General features: G+C 42.5%; 1 protein-coding gene across 4 annotated transcripts in view; it reads right to left on the bottom strand.

Annotated features, from left to right (window-relative positions):
• Positions 1-989: 989 nt before the first annotated feature.
• Positions 990-23,097, bottom strand: part of agtpbp1 (ATP/GTP binding carboxypeptidase 1) — a 36,222-nt gene continuing 14,114 nt past the window's right edge. For 2 of the 4 annotated variants that reach the window (XM_061038875.1, XM_061038877.1), the window contains 20 exons: positions 22,973-23,066; positions 22,791-22,828; positions 22,260-22,468; positions 21,295-21,472; positions 21,053-21,094; positions 20,122-20,219; positions 19,271-19,387; positions 18,059-18,840; positions 17,046-17,129; positions 16,739-16,828; positions 16,167-16,315; positions 15,673-15,760; positions 14,148-14,292; positions 13,219-13,369; positions 12,146-12,326; positions 11,789-11,918; positions 11,068-11,199; positions 9,152-9,328; positions 7,482-7,633; positions 990-2,234 (listed from right to left, as the gene is read on the bottom strand). In XM_061038875.1, the coding sequence (XP_060894858.1) occupies positions 2,054-2,234; positions 7,482-7,633; positions 9,152-9,328; positions 11,068-11,199; positions 11,789-11,918; positions 12,146-12,326; positions 13,219-13,369; positions 14,148-14,292; positions 15,673-15,760; positions 16,167-16,315; positions 16,739-16,828; positions 17,046-17,129; positions 18,059-18,840; positions 19,271-19,387; positions 20,122-20,219; positions 21,053-21,094; positions 21,295-21,472; positions 22,260-22,468; positions 22,791-22,828; positions 22,973-23,066 (3,218 nt within the window). In that variant the 3' untranslated portion in view covers positions 990-2,053. Of the gene's footprint in view, positions 2,235-7,481; positions 7,634-9,151; positions 9,329-11,067; positions 11,200-11,788; positions 11,919-12,145; positions 12,327-13,218; positions 13,370-14,147; positions 14,293-15,672; positions 15,761-16,166; positions 16,316-16,738; positions 16,829-17,045; positions 17,130-18,058; positions 18,841-19,270; positions 19,388-20,121; positions 20,220-21,052; positions 21,095-21,294; positions 21,473-22,259; positions 22,469-22,790; positions 22,829-22,972; positions 23,067-23,097 lie in introns of those variants that run through there. The other 2 variants (XM_061038876.1, XR_009673138.1) reach the window with 2 other exon arrangements.

Below are 23,097 nucleotides of genomic sequence, written 5' to 3' on the forward strand. Positions count from 1 at the left end.
CCTGTAAGTAAATCCACAAAATGTACAGATAAAAAGGAAACTCAATTCCAGTATATTTCTTTAAAACATCAAAGCTGTAGGCTGGACGACTGAGGTGAGTGAAGTTGAGGTTTGCAAACTGTGACGTGTTGTAAAGTGACCTTTCACTGTCGTTCAGTCCGGTTTTTTGTTGTGTGAGTGTTTATCCAAAGTGCAAAAGGTTTTTTTTTTTTGTTGTTTTTTTTTTAAAGCTCTCTGCAGCCTCATGCGTCTTGTTCTTATCTTGCTCCGTCCAACATTACGACACCGTCTATTATTAAAAACACCTAACAGAGTGCATGTGGACACTTTACATCTTTCTGTTCTGACTTCTCGTTCTAACCCTGTTATTGTTCTGTTTGTGGTGCGTGATTATTACTGTGATCCATGTTCTGTACAAGGTGCGGCCTCGATAAGAGACGTGAACATTCTACAATCTGCGTTATTTAAAGAGTTTCAGTTTTGGATTAAGCAAGGCAAACAGCACGTGGTGGATGATCGGACCTCGTGCACGGACGGCCGAGAAGAAAGGAGAGAAGTGAGGTCACAACTCGAGTACAGAAACAACCTGCGCCACAGAAATACTTGCTTTTAACTACTTTTAAGCGTGTGCATGATGGCTGCTTTGCCTTAGGTACGGTCGCTGTGCATGTCCTCCACAATGAACGCAACTCGAGAGCAAGATGGAGAGTGACTTTTATAGAGTATTGTAGGGGATGTGACAGAATCAACACAGCAGCAGGGTGAACAATGGCAGTAAGCTGATGGACCGAGTCTGCAATTCTTCACATCTGAACGAGCGACAAACATGCCTGTCAAAATATCAGGCAACACTTTTTTTCATTTCAGTCGATGTGGAAACCTGCTGACCTAAATCAAACGAGTCTGGGACTGTAACGGAGGAGAATTCTGCAGGAACATGGTCCAACTTTCATGAGTCGACTGAGCTCATCTATGATGGAGTATTGAGGTTATTTTATCTCATAATGAACACGATGGTAACCTCTCTAACTGTTTTCATGTCTGTACTTTACATCCCGCACATCAGAGAGTTGCATACAGCCTGAGCGCTCTCTCTCTCTCTCTCTCTCTCTCTCTCTCTCTGGTGCGCCCTCTAGTGGTACCCTCCAGTATCACATGTAGTGCATAGCTAAGAATGTAAACAATCACGTTACTGAGTGTATGACTGCAAGGTTAAAAGCAAGTATATCTCTGGCCTTAGCAGGTTTTCTACATGACACAGTTAGGACAGACACTGACCTACAGGTGTGCTGTGATGCAGAGATGTTTGTTCATCCCCGCGTCACATTTACACATCAAAAAAACGAAGAAAAGTGAAGAAAACAATACAGGAAGGACACGAGACAGGCCGCAACGAGCGAAGCGTTAAAGCGCTTATTTTTGGCTAAAGAGAAAAACGGAAACAGAAAGTAAGAAGGCATGTTTGGTTGCACCTCTAAACCGGTCAGTGGAGGAGACTCAGTCCCCCCTCTTATCATCAGGAGTGTGTTTATTACAACACAGGTGACCACACCAAAGAAGCCGCTGTCTCTGTAACACCGCCACAGCTAAAGTGTAAGATCGGCTGTGAAGAACAAGCTAGTGGACGCGGGTTCAAGTTAAGGATCGGTGGTGCCCGCTGTCTGCTTCCCCCTGGGCTAGCTTTAAGTGAATCTCAGAGGCTATATGGTGTCCGAGGTCAGGGCTAACAGTTCATGGAGGTTGCAGAATAAAAGTGAGAGGTGAAAACATTCATTGGAATCCACTTTGATTTCTATTGAGGGCTTATAGCAGCCTGGCTAAAAGTGGAAGGCAGGTGGAGTTGCACCTTTAGGAGAAAAGAGCGTCTGAATGCGCGACAGAGTAGACTACACACCATCATAAAGTGTCTATACAGCAAAGGTTAAGTTAAGTTATTTGTTCACCAGAGTGAGGAGTGTTGGGGTGACTAGTTATTTTATCTTAAGTCGGCTAACGATTTGAGCGCTGCTTGTTTAGAAGCTCAAACGGTCTAGGAGTGAGGAACACCTCCGCGTTAGTCCCTGTGATTGAAGTCGGAGTCTGACGGGGGATCCAGGTGATCGGTGTTCTCGTGGACTTCGATCCTGTGTTCGTTGTCGGCCTCGGCGTCCTCGTCGTTGCTCTCGGCGCTGTAGTCTATCGCCTCCAGAAAGGAGGGCTCATCCTCCTCCAGCACGTAGGTCGTGGTGCTGCTGCTGCAGAACACAAAGGGACACAGGTGTTAGTTTTCAAACGATGTTTCTCTGTGAGTTTGTGAAGTAGAAACTCCTGGAACAAACAGCGTGTAGATGAGGGCCCGACCGATATATGGGGCCGATACTGATATCGATATTGGGTAACGATAATTTGGCCGATATCTTTCTCAGCTTTGATCTATGTTCAATCTTTAGAGATAGACAGATATATATAGAGAGACACTTTTATTGTGTTGATCCCTCAAATGCAGTTATCAAACACTTGTGGAAAAGATTCATAATGAAGAGGAGGAGAACTTGACTCTCTGAAGAGTGATGATTGTTGTAATCCAAATAGCGCCCTCTGCTGGTGACAGCCAGAAAGTGTTCACTGCTAGTGTAAAACAAAGAAACTTCAATGAAATTATATTTTGTGAAATAATCTCGTAATATCGGCGCATACCTGCGATAAAACTAGTCGATATAGATGGTCACGGGATATGCTAAAATTGTCCGATATTGTGGGTATGGTTGGACAAAACGGACAAAAACAGCAAAAAAGGAGCCGACTCGACAGTAAACACGATTCCAGGTGCACGACCGCAACAAGACTAAAAAGAGACTGAAAAGTCAGCACACAAACGTCCTTTTAGTTTCCGTTATCCGGATAACAATAGCAACACAACAAAAGACGCTGAAATGCGTCCGTTGTTGTTTTGCTATCTTTTACGTGTTTAGTTTACAAAACACTGAAATCAGCAAATGAAATCAGACAAAATTTCAGACCAAGTTTTGTTTATTTTAGAAGCTGAAATGATAATAAAAAAAGGTCCAAAAAATAAAATCTAACTGTAGTTAATAACTACACTTCTCACTTTATAAAATAAAGTGTTTTCTGTATCTTATTCATGATTGTTGAAATAACTTTGTTTCTTGTAATCCTGTTTGTATCATCAATGTAAAGCACATAGAGCTTACCTGTAATGAAATGTTCTTTATAAATCAACTTTCTATTCCACTCTATTCTCAACAACAGACTCTTCGTCTCCTACGATATTATTCATATTCAAGTATATTTCAAATCAGTAAACAAAGAGGCTGTGAAACAAACTGTGTGCTCTGACTGGTGGGGCTGGTTTTTCTCTCCCTGTGGGTCTTAATGGTTAAATGGTTGCTGGTTCTTGAGGTTTTAGTGGCTTTAGTGGGTTTTTAATGGTGTTAATGGTCTGAAATGTGATCCCAGGGAGACAGTCGATCAGGGGGGCTCAGACAATGATCTCCCAATGAGCTCGGCAGCGTTTGAGTGCCAGAGAGAGACACAGAGAGGAATAGTGCGTCAGTGTACAGTAAATGTGGATGTGTGTACTAATGTGTGTGTGTGTGTGTGTGTGTGTGTAATGATTTGGATGGACGGACTGTTGTCCAAACAGATAATGAGAGTCGGGAGTCAACCATTACACGCCATTATGGAAACACCAAACCCAATCTGTGCTTTCTTTGGGTTACATTTTCTTCATTAAGCCGCTTCAGTGTGTCGACTCAGAGTCCGTCTGAAAACGACCGTCACAATACGAGGATTTTAAACTTCAGGATACAGTACACTCAGAACATGATGTGTATTATGATTGGAGGTTCATGATATGATTGTTTCTTGATTTTTAAAGGGGATTGATTATGCTGATCCATATATTTAAATACATACTAAACCTCCGCAAAGTTTTTTTTTAAAACACGAGATACGCAGTTGTTGGCGTAATCCCTGGACGTAGTTTCCTGCGGCACTGAATGAGACGCAGTTAGCACCCTCTGCTGGTTAAAGAGAGTATTGCAATATTTTTTGTTTTTGTCGTATCGATTGAAATTGACCAGATTTTTTTTGATTCATGTAGTTTTGCGGTTCATCGTTTCATCCCTGTTCAACATGATACTAGTCCAAGTCAAACAATACTGATACCTGTTCATCACTTTAACTTAAAGGGGACATATTCTGAAAAATCCACTTGTACAGTGTTTTTGAACATATATTTGGGTAACCTGAGTGTCTACAGACCCACAAAATGTGAAATAAATCCATCCAGTCCTTTGTTTGTGTTCTGCATAAGTCTTACAACACAGAGAAAAATTCTCCATTTCAATTTTGCTCACTTGTGATGTCAAAAAAAATCCCCTCCCCTCCCCTGGTATCTCCACCCATGGACTCCACCCCCAGCCTAGAACAAAACTTAACACAGGTCTGACATTTTTAATCTCGCTACAGAGGAGTGATGTCTACGGGGAAAACTCGGGGGGGGGGGGGGGGGTCATTTAATTTAAAGAGACACACACACCAAAACGGAGCATTCTGAAAGAGCTGGTTTATACAGGGTCACAAACCTCCTCTGGTGCTTGATTCATGTTATATTTTGAACAAAGCACAGCTCAGATGTTTCATTTAGACCACAGGGGGACTGTTTGAAAAGTTGGAAAGGGGGGATAATATGTCCTCTTTAAAGAAGAAGTCCTAGACACCAAATATTGGGTCATTTCTAATTTTTAATGACCTAAATGCTTCGGTAACAAAACATCGCCAATGGTTTAGTGCAGTTTAGACATCGATCTCTCTCCCTTAGAGGCAGCTTTTGGTTAAAAATATGACTGCAGATATGTTTCTGTACTTTTGATCGACCAATCATTAAAATTACAGATATTTACAGATTTACAGATTTTAAAACTCTTCGTATCAAAACGTATCAAAGCATACAAAACCTCAAAATATGTTCATGTAAACCAGTAATAAGTCTACTCCCATGTGCACAAACCTCAGCGTTCTCAGCCTTTGTCTTCCTCCTGCTGCCACAGAAACACACCCCTGACCGTATCCAGCCATTTACTCACTCTGAGACGCCTATTTGCAGAAGCCTCCCAATGGCCGCAATATCATTGTTGTGATGACCTATTAAACGGTAAGTGGTACCATACCAAGCCCCACGCATAAAACCATAAAGTCGGGATGAGAGCAACCAATCCCAAAGGACACTCACGCAAACACACACACACACATACATACACAGTCTCTTAATGATCAGACGTTCATAAATGATGAATGAATGTATCAATATGAGAGTAGAGGAGGGACGGTAAGAGAGAGAGAGAGACTGGGAGACACTGGGAGAGACAGGGGCATTAAGTGGTTTGGCGTTTAAAGCCACTCTTTTATATCAAGTGCTTTAACAAATCCGTGGCGTGGAGAACGAACGCTGACGTTATAAAAAAGAAAAAGAAGTTAAGAAGACCTTGGTGGTCAAAGTGAGGTTTGGCCGAGCGTAATGATTTATTTGCGGTGTGGAGTTGGAGAACAATGTAATCTGTGTGGACGTCAGATTTCCGAACAGAGGATTTTAAAGGAGATGATCTGATGTACGGTAAAGCCTCGTGGTCATTTGTTGGGACTTGATGTTAGAGAGCAGCGCCGGCTCATCGTCTGACGCCATTTTCTTTAAAATATGGACGACAACTTGTTCAGATTCTGATCACGACTTTACTGAAGCTTAAACTTTACTTTCTCTAATTTAATCATCACTTTATTATCTGAGTATCAAGGCCACTCTATAAAGCCAAATAAGCATCATTGTTCTATTTTTATTTTAATTGAAGCGGAGGGAAAAACATTTCCAGTTTTTTTTTTTTTTTTAAATATTTGCAGAGAAGTAAAGGTGGAGTACATCAAGGTAATGGAAGAAATGATTCTTTTCAGTATTGAACAATTCCTTGACTATTTCATCAAGTCATTGCTCACATGTTAGCTTATTAAATGTCCAATAAAACATCTTCCAGGTTTGTTATCCAAACATGGATCTTAACCCCAAAGAAACTGGATTTACAATTATGTCAACTTTGAAAAGGAGCAAATCTTGTCAATGACAAAAAACATGTATTTTCTGATGGATGGTTTATAGGCTGAGTCTGTTTTTCTTTACATATATTTCTTCACATGCACTCTGTGTGTAGATTCATAAACACTGTATGATTTTTTTTTATTTTCACCTGCACAGCTCTTTGTACTTCTGGTTTCTAATTTTTTTCAATTTTTTAATTGTATATTATATATATTTGTAATTGCTTCTCATATTTCATTATTTAAGTTCTTGCTATTTTTGCTTTATTTCTTTTGTTAACTTTTTGTGCACCAATACACCAAGACAAATTCCTTGTATATGTAAATGAACTTGGCAATAAAACTTGATTCTGATTCTGATTCTAGGCAAATCTACAGAACTACTTTCAAGAGCTAAATGTAGAGAGAGAGAGAGAGAGAGAGAGAGAGAGAGAGAGAGAGAGAGAGAGGGAGAGAGAGGGGGGTGGGGGTGACATACAGGAGATGTCCAGAGGCTCAGAAGAGAACCTGGACCTGCTTCGAGGACTTTGGCCTCTGTGTATGAGCGTCCTTACCACAAGGTCAACTCCCATCTCCCATCATGAGGCTCTTTTTATCCAGAGTTTAGAAAAGTTCTCTAATGAATAAAGATTTTTTTATTATTATCATAAATGTGCTGCGAGTTGAACATCTTCTGTGCTGCCGTTCTTGAACTCACTGGCACTCAAGTGAACAAAAAACTGCTTTGACACCGACCACTTTTTCTTTTTCCTATTTTGCAAATCTATTCCAGCGACACACAACTTTAATCTGCACGGCGTCTGCGGCCCTGAAGAACCCCTCTGTGTAGGCGCTGTTTTACGCTCTCTCGGCGACTTAATGACACTGCTGACAATTATTCATACCCATTCCCCATTTCACTCCACGGTTTCATTTGATCCATCACGTGGTGACAGGATTTCAATGACATGCACAGCGGCCCTGTGTGAACGAGGGGCGTCCATTTGTTTCTTGAGGAGTGCTTCAGAGGAGATCCAGAGTGACAGTCACAGCGCTGTGTATCGGGGTGAAGGAGGGGAGGGGGGGGGCATGTTTGAGAGTAGAGAGGGTGTTTGGTGCAGATAAAAAAAGAAACTATTCTGTAACCAATTTACTGTTTTCCAGGTCGGAGTTGTGGAAACAGAACCTCTTTCAAAAGCGCCGATATCCTTGAAAGGTTGCATGAGGACACTGTTTTTACAATCCTGAGAGAAATATATATTTGTTTTATGAATCTGTAGTGTTTCAACGAGGCTGTGTCTGGTTTGTTTTGGAGTAGTGAGATGCAAAGTCACACTCTAAGTCTATTAATAGTCTCACAGATTCCGTCTGAGCTTGTGCGTAATGGTTTTGAGCTGCGGCTCCACTTAACCTACCTGACCACTTTACACTGCGGCCCGATGATATCGCTCTCCAGATCCAGCAGATGTTGGTGGTTGCGGAGCCCCGTCAGCCTCTTCAGCCTCAGCAGGGCCACGCAGAACTGAGCGCCCATCTCCTCCAGCTCTCTGGTGCCGATCTGCAGACCCTGGATGAGAAACGATCATGAACATCAGAGAGAGCACCTTCACACTCATCAAAAAACAAAACTATCACAACCGCATCAGATTTTGAGTTCAGTATGATTAAAACACAGAATAATCTCAAAGGTCAAACAGAAGTTTACTCTAAAAGAGCGGCTGTATTTCTGAAGTTGCTCTGGAGTCGTTGTCCATCTTCAAACGCTTAAATTCTCAATGCTGGAAAGTCCTGACTCAGAAAACCTTTCATGCAGGAAAATTATATGTATTTCATTTGCATGAGGAGCTTATTCAACCACATGTGCACACACACCTGCAGCCCGAACAGAGTCCTCACAGTGCGGTGCAATCATACAAGTAAATGAATACTCGCTAAGGGACACACACACGCACACAGACACACACACATACGCACAGAGACACACAGCTTACCCCAAATTCAACCCAAAACTTTCATGTTCCCCTTTCCCCAGAGCAAAGCTAGGAACATCTAAACTTGGCCTGGCCACAGAGATATGCAGCCCAAATTCAAAAGACATTAGTTCCTGCACATCTGGACAAATACTTCCACACACACCATTGGGGGGGGGGGGCTAATCAGTGCCAAAATGGCACCCCGAGACTGCCTGTGGAAATGTGAGATGTTGACATTGGCAGAATTGAGCAGGAAAGAAATCAGCTGGGATGGAGAGTGAAGGAGTGAAGGAGAGGAGAGAGGAGAGAGGAGAGAGGAAGGGAGGAGAGAGGAGAGAGGAGAGGGAGGAAGAGGAAGGGAGGAGAAAAGACAGCAGAGCAGCGAAAGGGAAACTTGAAGAAAGGACTGCAGCGCCATCTGGTGGATGTTTAGAGATTTAAAGGGGTGAATCTTGAGTTTTGTTGTAGATCAGAACTCAGATTTAACACTTTGTTTCAGGTATTATTTAGTCAGTCAAGAGACAGGAGAAACATCTTCATCTTTCTTTGATAAATCCCTCTGTCAGTTCTCAATCAAACATTAGATGAATGGTATGAATATGTGTTTTGAATCCCTCACTGTCATTGATTGTGTACAAAAAAACATAAACTAGAACAGTAACCATCTCTATATTTATAAGCCCTTTACAGGTTTCTACCACACACACACACACACACACACACACACACACACACACACACACACACACACACACACACACACACACACACACACACACACACACACACACACACACACGCTTTGATATTTTCTCTCTACGCCTTGTTTTTATATTTCCTGTGCGTGGAATGAATGTATGAATAAATAAGAGACATCTCCCCCCCAAATAAAAGAACAACATGCACTAGCCAAACAGTGAATAGTCTGCACAAACTAAAATGCATTTATAACAAAGTTATCAGTATGAGAGTTTAACAAAAACAACAGTGTACAAAGTGATTCTTTGATTCTTTGTTTGACTGCAGGGTTATGAACATAATGACACTCAGCAGGTCTTTTTTGTTTGGGGTGGGGGGGGACACACACATCATAAAGTAAATAAAATGCCTACCTTGTATTTGCCCTGGTCACAGCCACACAGCGTGCTCTCCATGGTGTAGCTGCGCTGCACTCCTATCTCTCTCCATACAACAACGCGGGCGGTCGACTCTTTGGAGCGCTCCACGACAAAACTGCAGCTGGCCATGCTGAAGGCCGGGGCGATCTGGGACAGGATCTTAGGTAGAGCCTGAAAAACACATGACAAATTGTTTGATGTGTTTCAGTGCGTTTGTGTAGGTGTGTGTGTGTGCATCAGCGCACTGTGATCAACAAAGACAGGCTCAGAGTGAGCAGTATTAACTCCAAAATGTTTGCTGTGGGCTTGCAGCCTGAAGCTACACCCCACCAAACAAACGACTGTATTGAACCTGCTTCTTTATTAGCATTCTGCTAGGGGAAGTTTTTTTTTTTGCATTCCCAAATGCAGAGATTAACAACAAACGTATCCTGACCCGAGCAGAAACAGAAAAAAGCTCTTCAACACTGCAGGGTAATTACTAATATTTGAGTATGTCACCTAACAAGCCTGTGTTGAAACTCATGTTAATGATTTAATCATGATAAAGGATAAGGCATGTTTACATCTTTGGATAAATGAAAACAAAGGAAGGACACAGATGGGATCACAAACAGGAAACATGTCACTACAGAGGTCATCTTACGGTGTGTTAGGATTCTTACAGGTTTACTTATAGGCTACTTTAGAGCCCCGTTTCCATCAAGCAGTCCGGTACGGTTCAGTACAGTTTGGTACGGTGAACCCTGATCTTGGTGGGTTTCCACAGCCAACTGTACCCTTATTTGGTAAGCGGAGTGTAAGCCAAATGGAGATAGCCGATGTAAAAGTGTGACATCATAGCAGCCCAACACAGCGTAGCCCGCTATTAATTAAGTTAATAGCGACAGAACAGAGACACAGAAAACAAGGGACCCTTTAGGGTCGGATCGGTACCCTTATCACCCCAACAGAAGGGTACCAAAAAAGTAGGACGGTATGGAAACACCAATAAATGGGTACCAAACCAGGGCTATACTGTGTTAAGTCTTCATGAGTTGTGTTACACATACAATCACCAATAACATAATTTCTTTAACTGTGTTAATCCATACACCTTAAATTAAAGCTGTGATAATTCATATATCCTAGGATAAACGTTACATTATGAGGTCATGAAGTGCTCATGTACGAGTGTGAAATATGATAAGAAAGAACAGCTCTGTAGGTTGAGGGTCTAAAATAGCATAAAGAAACTCAGGACGGTGTACTGGAGCGCCTGTGACATATGAGAGAGAGGAAGCTACAAGGAGGAGAGAGAGTGGACGTGAATCAGTCAGAACCGCTGTACTCCCTGTAGAGTGTAAATCTGCACTATCTTAGAGGCCAGCATCCCACAAGAAGCACATGACAACATACACAGAAGTTACACTGATGACCTTTTAAACAGGAAATAAAATGATGCTCTTTGATGCTTTGTTTGAAATCATTTAGTAGCTGAATCCGGGTTTTGCTCGGGCTTGTTCATTGTTTGCTTCAGTAGACGTGAATAAACCTTTTTACATCAGGCCCTGATCATCTCCTGTGGACTTTTAAGCGTTTTTCTGACTCAAGTTATGTTGCTCCTGAGACAGCTCATCAATCAGGCCCATATTTAAACTTCTTTCCCTGACACCTTGCTGTCTATTTTCATTTTAAGGTCCTTTAAAAAGGTGCTTAAATTTGTTCTTATGTGAGGAGGTTTCAAAGGATCCAAGTCAAAGAATGGATGTGCAGATGTGGTGTATGCAATCTGAGAATATCATAGTTTAAGGATCTTCAACACAGCACAGGCATAACATGTTATGGACTGAGGAAGTACGTGTTCATGTATGTTTCTGTGCATGAAAATGTGTGTCTATGTGTGTGTGTGGTCGTGTTTGTGGATCTACCCTGTATCCAAGGTCTTCTTGCAGGTCGCTGGACGTGGCGCTGATGTTGGACTGCCAGACCGTCTCCTTCACGCTGCAGCCGTACATGAACACGTTCTTCTTTCTGGAATGACCGTGGTAGTCGCAAAACACCTTTGTGTAGACGAGCACACACACACACAAAGACACACACAAAGACAGGAAATAGAAGGAGTAAAGGAAGTTAATGATGTGTATTACAATGCATTTTTCTAAAAGACACAAACAAAAGTACAGATAAACAATGCAAAGACAGCTCAAATGAATAATCTGTATAATCAGGAAAATAAACTGTAAATAAATGTCTCCTGCAGGACGCCCCGCAGGGATTCTAAAAAAGACGTGTTTTGGTGCATTTTCAGAAGGAAGGACAGAGTCTTCACCTTGCTTTGTGTCGTTAATCATCACCCCTCATGCAGTACACAAATCCTCCATGAGCAATTTCCCATCATATATAACGCGCTGACACACAGCGTAGTAAAGAGGATGTTGTTTATGGCAACTGCATTAATGTCTGAAAACTAACGCAGTGATTTTTTTGTGTTAATTTTGTGGACATGCAGCCGAACAGGAGAAAATGACCCCACCCTTATCATGACAAGATTCATTATTCTGCCCCTAATGAAAGTTGATGCAGCAATTAAAAAGAGAAGAAGAAGAAGAAGAAGAAGAAGGAGTGAGTCCAGTTTGTTAGAGGTCATACCAGCGGTGCCCTTTGTATGTGTGCAAGGTACTGCAGCAGGCTCTTAGTGTGGTAGATGGTGGGGTGGAGCTCAGGATTGGGGCTCTGCCACTGGCGATTCAAATCTTCTCCGCTCAGAGAACAACGATGACTACAGCAGAAAGAAGACGGCAGAAAAATGAAGAGAGAGAGAGAGAGAGAGAGAGAGAGAGGAGCAGAGCTAGAGAATCCTTCAGGACAAGATTGTGTGTGTGTGTGTGTGTGTGTGTGTGACATAAAGCTGTGACCGACAGGCAGGCAGATGTATGCATCTTCAGTGTGTATGCCTGAAAGCTGTGAGTGCGTTCGCCTTTCCATCTCAGGACTCTCGTTACTCACTTTCCATTTATAACTCCATCAGGGTTCAGCATGGGGACGATCTTGAAGATGTAGGCATCTCTCAGGCTGGCTGCCAGCGGGCTGGTGCCCATCAGGAACTCCAGCGTGCCCTTCATTACCCAGCTAGCGTTGGTCTCTCCGGGGTGCACTCTGGCTGACAGGAAGATCAATGGGCGATTCCCTGAAGAGGGCGAAAGGGGAGAGCGGGGCACAAACACAAACAGAGCGAGATGGAATGAGAAAACAGAAAAAAAAAAAAGATTCTTTAATTTAAAGTTTTGCAGAGAAGCAGCGATATTAAACTACAGAAAAACTAACTGTGTATCACTTGAAGGTCTTAGTAAACCCAGGGCGACTGTGATGAGGTGATATGATGCAGTCAGTGGGAAGGGAACATTAAGGTCAGTAATCAGGGTGGGAATCGAAGGGTAACTCACAATTATGCTACAATATTTTGTGTTACCTCCACATTTTTAAAGAGGACATATATTATCCCCCTTCTCCACCTTTTCAATCAGTCCCCCTGTGGTCCAAATGAAACATCTGTGCTGTGCTTTGGTCAAGATATAACATGAATCAAGCACCAGAGGAGGTTTGTGACCCTGTATAAACCAGCTCTCTCAGAACGCTCCGTTTTGGTGTGTGTGTCTCTTTAAATGCAAGGACCCCCCCCCCTCCCCCTGAGTTTTCCCCGTAGACATCACTCCTCTGTAGTGAGAATAAAAATGACAGACCAGCGCAACAGTTTTGTTCTAGGCTGGGGGTGGAGTCCAGGGGTGGAGATAACAGGGGAGGGGAAGGTATTTTGTTTAGCAGAATCCCACTGTGACATCACAAGGAGAGCAAATTTGGAACGGAGCATTTTTCTCTGTGTTGTAAGACTTATGCAGACCACAAACAAAGGACTGGATGAGTTTATTTCACATTTTGTGGGTCTGTAGACACTCAGGTTACCCAGATAAATGTTCAAAAACACTGTGGAAGTGGGTTTTCATAACATGTCCCCGTTAAGAGTAATCCTCCATCATGAACCCGATTTGATATTCCACACAGACCCACGTGGATTAACTCACTGAACTGACAGATGTGATCATTGGAGTTGGACTCTGGCATGGCAGTGATGGTGAGGAGGGGGCATTTGTTTCCCCCTAGAGTTTCACACAGGACGTCCTGTCTCAGGTAGATCTGGGGGGTCCTCAGAGCCTCCAGTTTGGACAGGTGCATCTGAAGACACGATGGAAAACAGCAAACTAAGAACTGGACATTTCAATTTAACCACATGAAAATCTACAACTTGAATGTACGGATTCCTCTCGACTTGTTTATAACATCTCTGTTGTTTTGTTTTCATGCTGGTGATGAAGGGCGCCATCTACTGGACCAACAAGGTCGCACACTCTTTAATAATTACACTATTTAATGGTTACTGGTATTTTAATGGTTACTGGTATTGTACTAGTTAATGGTATTGTAATTGTTACTGGCTACTGCAACGGTTACTGGTATTGTGATGGTTACTGGCTACTGTAACGGTTACTGGTATTGTAATGGTTACTGGTATTGTGATGGTTACTGGTATTGTAATGGTTACTGGTATTGTACTAGTTAATGGTATTGTAATTGTTACTGGTATTGTAACGGTTACTGGTATTGTAATGGTTACTGGTATTGTACTAGTGAATGGTATTGTAATTGTTACTGGTATTGTAATGGTGTGATGGTTACTGGTATTGTAACGGTGACTGGTATTGTGATGGTTACTGGCTACTGTAATGGTATTGTATTAGTTACTGGTATTGTAATGGTAACTGGTATTGTACTAGTTACTGGTATTGTAACGGTGTGTTGGTTACTGGTATTGTAATGGTTACTGGTATTGTAATGGTAACTTGTATTGTAATGGTGTGATGGTTACTGGTATTGTAATGGTGTGATGGCTACTGGTATTGTAATGGTGTGATGGTTACTGGTATTGTAATGGTAACTGGTATTGTAATGGTACCTTGAGAGTGGAGTATGTGTACGGGTAATGATAGGCAAAGTAGCAGACGTCGTCCTTGTGGCTGAAGCTCGTTGTGAAGGTCATGGTGTAATAGGATTTTCCTTTCTGACCGCCGGCTGCAATGGAGCTCCTCGCAAAGTGATTCCTATGAAGAAGTACAAACATTTCATGAGTTAACGTTTCACAATAATGTTACCTTAAGTCAGCCTTTATGAGGTACACCCATACGGTATACTGCATTTAAATGTGACATCTTAATAACACATCCCTCATTTACAGTTTCTGGTAACTTTGCAGTGGATGTGTAAATTCTATTATACGTTTCAGACTGAGCTCATGGTTCAAGTCGGAGTTATAGTAGACTGCATTTGTTTGAGAGGTAATATTCTGCAGCCATTTGTGTCTCTGAACAGGTAGGACACACACCTTTATGTTAGCTTCAACAGAAGCAGACTCATCAGAAGAATTAATGGCAGAATGTAAAAGAAAAGGAAAAGTGGAGACTGATAACTAAAGACATTTCACAAAGGCAGTGACCTGATGTAAAGATCAACTTTATGGGAAAGCGCTTGTGCACTCAGTGGAATAGCGCTGCATGTCCGTCCTGTCTCTATAACAACAGTGTGTTGACAACGGCCGCTGTATGACCGACAGTGCTCCATTACTTTTCACTGCATGTCTTATGGTTGAGATAGTTTTAACCCCAGCAGACATGGAGCAAAGAGCATGTGGGAACAAGACACGATATGTAGGAGGCAAAAGTACGGGGACTAGCATACATTTGGAAAAGAGTGCTGGTGACGTCAACAGAGGCTTTCTAAAAAGTTGAAAGATTTTCACGTCAAGCGCTCGGAGCAGCCACACAAAGTGTGCTCTGAACGCTGTGCGCTGTACTTTTTCTCAGGGCAGCTGCATGCAGATACAAACGCTCTACTCATTTAAAACAACTGAAAAAAAGCCGCTGACACAAAGCCAAAGGATGGCTTTGTGTCAGAGAAACGTTTTTTTTTTCAACTGTCAGTGGGCGATTTGGTTCAATGACATCTATCTATTTGTTGTGTTTGTCATTAAAATATCTATAAAATCAAGAAATATATCAAAAAATCATATGCAATATAAACAGGTATCTATGATGGATTATACCGCATTACACATGCTGCCAGTGTTTGTGTCTTCTGAAGAGGATACCTTTCCAAAATGTTGCAGTTCATTAAAACCAGCTCATAATAACTTTGTCCGCGCAGTGCACTATAAAGCAGTCAAGATGGTGATTTACAGCGATATTAAATACATACAGGAGATACTGGATTCATTAAACTGCACTGCAGCAGGTAACAAAAACAGCATGTTATTTATCTGTTCTCTTCTAAGCACAGTGGTAACTGAGTAACACAGATTTATTCCACTGTGTGTCTGTTACATATATATGGATGGAATAAAATCCTAATGAAGCTTTAATTCATTTGCTCTCTCTCTGTATATACTGTATCAGTCTCTGGGTGTTTTGCATACTGAGTGTACCCACTTGTAGTAACAGATGTCTGTTCCTGTTCTGACCCAGCGAGGCCTTCCACTGATCGCCTCCTGCACAGAGTACATCAGCACCTGCATGCCTGCACACACACACACACACACACACACACACACACACACACACACACACACACACACACACACACACACACACACACACACACACACACACACACACACACACACACACACACACACACACACACACACACACACACACACACACACACACACACACACACACACACACACACACACACACACACACACACACACACACACACACACACACACACACACACACACACACACACACACACACACACGAGTTATGAATATGCCATGCCTGATGTTCAAGAGAATAATTGAGCATAGTCAATGCTTTTTAGGCTTAGAGCTGCACGCCAAAAAAGCTCTTTAAATAGTTAAATTTAATATCAGATTTACAAAAGTATGAAAATCACACGGAGACTCTTTGCATCTCACCGTAGTTGAACTGGCTGTTGGACTTCTCACAGTTGATGATGTTGAAGCGGTACATTGTTCCCACTCGCATACCGCTCACCTCAAAGTAGAACCACTGATGGTAGTGGTTACTGTTGATGTCTGAATTCAGCACCAGGTCGTACTCATTTCTGGAGAGACACCAAAATTAGATTAGAGCCAAACATCGTCAACCGCAAATCACACTGAGGGAAAACATTTTACTTTTATTCAAATTCAGTTCAGATGAAGGTCCTGGCGTTGTGGTACTCGAAACAGGACCTGGTCTCGAGACCACTTTTTGAAGGTCTTATCTCGGATTTGAAAGCATTTTTACTCGACCTTGTCTCTGTCTCGATTGGAATTTTAAATCAAGACCGACATTACTGTGTGATTTTTCAACATAAATAAGCTTTTTGCATTGCATATCTAGATAAGTATAACAGGAAAGCTTGAACAAGGTTAAGTAAGCTTCAAAGTCAGCTTGGAGCCCAAAGTGAAAAGAGGAGGAAGGAAGTAAAGGGCCAACATTGAACTCTTTCTTTGTTTCTTCTGATGTGTCAGCAATTACTCACTTTCTCACTTGAACCACCTTCCTCAGGTTTCCAGACTCAAACTGAGAGTTGAACTTCAGCGACTCCCCGTTGTCTTCAATCAAAGGACAACTGAAAATACAACAAAACACATCAATGTTTCTAAGTCCAAAACGCTTCATGGGATACTTTTATCTGCTTTGTTAATGTCACACCTCTCAACAATATCTCCAGAAGGAAAAATAGAAGCTCCTGTTACAAAGGCCGAGGAGTTTAAGCTGATTTCGGGGGGGGGGGGGGGGGGGTTTGGAGTCATGGTTTGGGATCAGAATCATTAAGAGGAACTCACCTTGGAATGTCCAGGTCATAAACTACTTTATCCACGATATCGTTAGGATGGATCAACCTCTCAATGTCCTGGAATATCTTAGACCTGCAGGATTAAATGCAAAAACAAACACACTGTAAACATAATGGATGTATGATTTGTTTTCAGTTAAAGAATATAGATCCTTTAAATGGATGAATGCAAATTCCACCATCGCCATCCATACACGGCAGAGTTTAAAGTGTAAACTGCAGGCTCAAAAAGGCCTCATTCACCAATATCTCCGTAAGTTGTTCTGAAGTTTGAACTTATGAGAAGTCCTGAGACAAATCAAATGTAGAGTCATGATCCTGTTTTTAAACTGCAGATTGTTTGCGAGCACAGGTAACGACATCCGGCATATCAGCACTCATATGTGCAGAAGTTTGGTTTAAGTGTTCTTACCTAAGAGCAAATCCAAATAAAGAAGAGGGCATTTCTTTCCAAAAAAAGGTTGGTGAATGATGTCCAAAGAGTGGGAAAAAAAATCACTTTGTACTACCATGCAGAATCATATCATTGCATTTTACTTTTCCCAAATCTCTGCCTGAAGGTTTAAAAATTGCTTTACTTAAACATTGCTATTGCTAGAACTACGTACTATGTAAAAGAATATCGGCAAACAACAAAGTATGAACTAGAAAAAAAATAAGAAGACGCTGAATGACGCAGAGTAACTCTAGCAAGCTGCCGGCTGTGGCTGCATCGGAACTTGATGAGGACAAATTTGTTTGTGTCAAAGGTTGAGTTCAGTTACAGAACATGTGTTTTCCATTTTCAGTTCTTTCATGTAGATTTATTTTTACTGTCGACCAAAAACTGACTGATTTCCTCATTTCCACATCCAGTGGCTGACAGTCTGATCCCTTGATATTTGCTTCCTGTCATCCTCCACTCTATCCTCCCAATATTTTCCCCTCACTCTCTACTGTCCTATCAATGACGGCATAAAAAAAATGGACAGAAAAATATCTTAAAAAAAAAAAACATCTCACCTCTGAACGCCATACACTCTCTCCAGATGGGGCTCCCTGAAAGTTGGCGCCACATGGCCAAAGTAGTCTGGGTAAGCCACTTCAGCGTACTGAGGTACAGAGAGCGTTCCCTTCACCATCTCCACGTAGAGGTCGGGGTCGTGCAGCGGGAGGAGCAGCGCCGTGTCCGGCACCTCCAGGACAGCTCCTTCCGCTCCCTCGTCTTCAGCACCCTCTGAGCCACAATCCGATCCCCAGTTGCTGCCTCCCCCTCCCACACGCAGCGCAGGGATACCCCCCAGGAGCAGGGGGGACTGGATGTGTCTTGTGGTGTTGACCGGGGACCCTTCTTGTTTGACTCCCTTTCTCCCTCCGTCGTCTGCACTCAGAAACACCTCCTCGTCCAGAGACACACCCTCCAACACATTCACTAGCTCCTGTGCTATCACCTGCCCCTGAGGAGGCCTGCTGAGGGGGGAACGTGTCGAGTGGGTGTCGGGGGAAGGAATGTTGGCCTTCTCCTGTTTGTCTTGGTCCTTGTCCAGGTGGATGGTGTCCAGTTCTAAGGGCACTAGAGGAGCAGGAGGAGTGGGCGCGGGTGCAGAAGGAGACGGGAGTGTGTGTGTTCCTTTGGTAGGATTGCAACCCCCCAGTGGGATCGATATGGGATCCCGCTTGGGGGACAGGGCCTGAGCTGTGGGCACTATGATTGGCCGAGAGGGCTGAGTGGAGGCTGACGATGAGGAGAAGGTGGATGATGAAGATGTGGTAGAGGCACTCTTCGAGCAATCAAAGTTGAAACCCTGCAGAAATAAGATCCAAAGATCAGAAGAAAGTAGAAAAAAAGAACGTCTTCCATCCTTACTATGAAAACAGAAATAAAGACTTAGCTTCATGTTGGTTATAGACACAGTCTGTATTTTTAAGAATAGACTTAAAACTTTCCTTTTTGATAAATCTTATAGTTAGGGCTGGTGCTGGTGTAGACCTGCTCTTAGTTATGCTGCTATAGGCTTAGACTACCAGGGGAACTGGCACCCTGAGCTCCTCTCTCTCTCTGCATGTATCTATCTGTAAATCTCAGTCACTAACCACCTACTTTCCTGGGAGCTCTTGAGCTCTCTTAGGCTCCTCGAGATCGTTGGTTGACCCCTTTTGTAATGTTAACAGACTTGATTGATTGATTGATTGATTGATTGATACAATGTTGTCAACAGTGAACAAAATACTTGCCTGGAAGTCCTCAGAAAGCTCCACAAAGAACCTTTCATAAACCCTTAACTCCTCAAAGGGACGTCCAGGGCTCTTTTTGGGATGCAGCTTGTTAAGGTCCGTCTCTATGTCGTCATTCTGATCGAAAGGACACAGAGGGAGCAAACACATCAAACACAATCGTAGATCAGGAACTGTCTAAGGAATATGAGGTCCAGAAAACTAAATATTTAAAACAGCTGAAGAAATAGAAACGTATGAGTGTTGTTATATTTCTGAGTGCGTGGTATTTAAGTGATTGTCTGGTTGTTTCCTCACACTCTTTAAGAGCAGAACAATGTTTTCATCAAACCAGATAAGAGAGATGTTTAAAGTTATCATATGTAATTGTTTGGCCCCATCCAGTGAGTCATGACCGCCCTCTGCTGGGAATAAGGATGTGTGACATTCAATTATGATATCTTTTTTTTTTTTTTAATGTAGAGGGCTATCACTCAAAGAACGGTATCATTGAATTAAAACAACATTATTAATATATATTGCAACAAGTCCAGACAAATTTCCAGACTTGGTCTGCACCGGGACTTGAACTCAAGGTGCAAGATCACCTCCTGAGCACTGCCGAGGTTTCCTTTAGCAAGGCACCAAACCCCCCTACCAGCTCAGGAGCTCTCGCTGTGGTCAGCCCCCTCACTCATGTCCATAGGATCCTGTTTGTGTGTATGCATGTGTGTGTATTTCAGCATGTGTGTGTGTAGCATGTTCAACAACAAAGTGTAAAATTGAATTTCCCCTCGTGGGATTCATAAAGTACATCTTAAGTCCTGTCCTGATGTGAAATACTGAGCGTGCATGTGAGTGTGGAGCATTACAGCGGTGTGCTGATCCTTCTCGTCCTCCTCGTTCTCAGTATCGTTCTCCGTGTCTGCGTCCGTCTCCTCGTTGTCACTTTCATCCACCACATCGTCCACTGCGTATGCACACACAGGAAGAAGTTATTATGGTTTTCATGTCTCATATTTCCCCTTTTTTCTCTGCCAAAGAGAGGAGTTTGTTATCGTCCAAGCTGTGTGTGTAAAGCTTGCACGTATGCAGCTGCGTAAACTAAACAGATTTGATCAGTGAGTCAACTACTATGACAGGAAGAGAGCAAATTAAACAGAAGAAGCGATGTGAGCTGCTATGATCCAGAGAGGAGTGAGAGGCCTGGGAAAGGGAATAAATGCTCGGCAGTTTATCTTTAACCAGCATGTCTTCAAGTACATTAAGACTACAGTATAGGCTTGTCATGTTAGGGCGCTCTCCATGGTCACTGACACAACACGGCTCTAAACTGAAAAAGGCAATAAATAGATGATACCAATCAGAGCTGTCAAAAGCTTTTTTTCCCAACTTCCTGTCTTACACTCATTATTTTTTTGTGCTCAATGTCGCCCTCACACAATCATAAAAGACATGGAATAAAACATACACACAGGATCATTAAGCAGATTGAATGAAGCGTAATGTCACATGACAAATGTGTTTTTTTGGTCAGATATTTTTATTTTTGCTCACATTGAATGAAGAGCAAGTATTTGACCATTCTGTGGACACGAGGGTGTAAATTAGTCGAGGACAGTAAAAGAAGTAGAAAGGTCTACTGATGAGCAGGCAAGCACATATGGAACAAACACCTTCACTATGTCTTGGTTACTAACACACGTCATGTGTTAGAGAACGATGATGTGAGGCGAATGAGGAAGCAGCGGTGAGTGAGTCTGAGCACTCTGAGGATGGAGATGTGTCTTACGTACGTCTTACCCTTCTTTAAGGGCTTGTTGCAGAGCTGATGGCTTTTCCTCCCTGTAAGGAACATTGTGTGCAGCAGTGTCAACCGTTTTACTGTGTCGAGCCTTTATGGTATTCAAGATTGAATCTGGGATCAAAAATGTGTTTCTGTCTGTTCTTGCATAATTGCTAATGAAAGCTTTTTGCGCACAAACTGTGAGAAGCTGGAGCACACTTGTGATGTGTGTATGTGTGTGTGTGTCCTGTGTCCTCACCCCCAGGTGGCTGGCTGTACAGCTGTGCCACAGGCCCCGCAGCAGGTATATGTGGCAGCTGGTAGTGGAAGGCTGATTTGATGGTGGGCAGAGGAAGACGGTTCTTAGGAAAACACTTCCTCATGATGAGGCTCGACGTGTTGATCAGAGGATCCAGAGTCCGCACTGGGAGACACTCCTGGGAACAAAACCAGACAGGAAGTGGAGAGTAGGTGAGAATGTGACTATGCAGTGATGCATACTTCACATAGAGGTCTGCACAATGTTCAATAACATAATGCAACATTTTCATGACGACATGAAAGGCAATAAAGAAATATTTAAGAGAGCATATAAGCAATTCCTCAGTTTTTTAATGTCTATCTGCAGTTCTTTATGTTCCTTAAGTGTCTCCTCAATGCAAAAATAAATACAAAAATATTTTTCACCACAAAATTTGCCCTTAGTAATCTGAGGGGAGCCGAACTGACTGCATAGAAATTAGAAATCTTTGGGCATCTCACGATTCAATTTGATTTAGATTCTAGCTTCATGATTCAAAGTCTATTTATAAATTAGTACATACTTTAGGATCTACTCCAGTCATCTGTGAGACTGGCTGATTTTCTTGCTGCACCATTTGTAATTCTACTGAGTTAAAGAGCTATCATTAGCACTTAGCAGGGAGTGACTGACTAGCCAAAAAAAATCTATTTTTAAAAGTTATGAATCTATTTAAAGTCTCAGATAAGAATCTACATAAATCAATTTTTTCCCCCACCTCTGATAGAAACGGTGTGTAAACATGGACCCTTATACTCAGTACCCCATCAACAGGTTAAATCTACACATGCAGAGTGAGAAAGCATTGCTCATTTGCATAAAATAATTCATTTTATGCATCGTGATAAATTCAGATTTATGCAATGAATTTATGCAAACGCTCATAATATTGCCTTCCATGAGTGTGTCACATTCTCACACACCGTGGAGGAGTTGTAGAGGACCCTCATGCCGTCAGCGTCTATGAAGGCTTTCCTGCCCAGCTTGATGTTGGTGATGTTCCTGAGGCAGACCAGCAGCCCTTTACGGATCAGCATGTGACGATGTCTTGTGTCGTTGCGATGCCAGTCCAGGTACAGAGCCAACAAGATCGGAACATGTCCGCCATCGACTGCACGGCGAGCATTCGTCTCTGCAGAGAGAAAGAAGAGAGAGGCAGCACTGGTAACTTTTACTTGACAGTTATGGGCTAAGATTAAAAAAGAACTGGAGGAGTGAAAAGAAACACAGAGGGGGGTGAGTGGGGTATTGAGAGTGGACATTCTTGTTAAATGAACATTAACTGTGTTTGATTGAAAAAAAACAGAGAATCAATCAAGGACAGGCGAAGGGTAAAATGATGACGGAGGTGAGGGAGACATAAGGGAGCGGTACTGGACACAAACACTGATTAAAGATCTTTACGCTAAACCACCGAGGAGTCAAAAGTCAATGCTACAAAGTAAATTACTCACTGGATTTGAGCAGAGCTCCCAGTGCGTCCAGAGCTACCCTGTTGATTTAGAAACAGGGCAAATGGGTTACATGGTCTGCTGAACACACGACGTCAATGACTGATGTTAAAAGACAAAAGCCTGAGGATGCCACTAGTCTGTTATAACACGACGTGCATGCTGGCTCGATCGTCCTGACGTACTTGAGCAGGCTGGTGTTCTTCTTGCTGTACGGCGCCACGATCTTGAACATGAGCTCCACCACTCCGTTCTTGCCCAGAGAAATAGCATTCACCGCTTTTAATGAACAGACACATAAAGAGAAGAC

Source organism: Labrus mixtus, chromosome 5, assembly GCF_963584025.1.
Source record: "Labrus mixtus chromosome 5, fLabMix1.1, whole genome shotgun sequence".
NCBI classification, from domain to species: domain Eukaryota; kingdom Metazoa; phylum Chordata; class Actinopteri; order Labriformes; family Labridae; genus Labrus; species Labrus mixtus.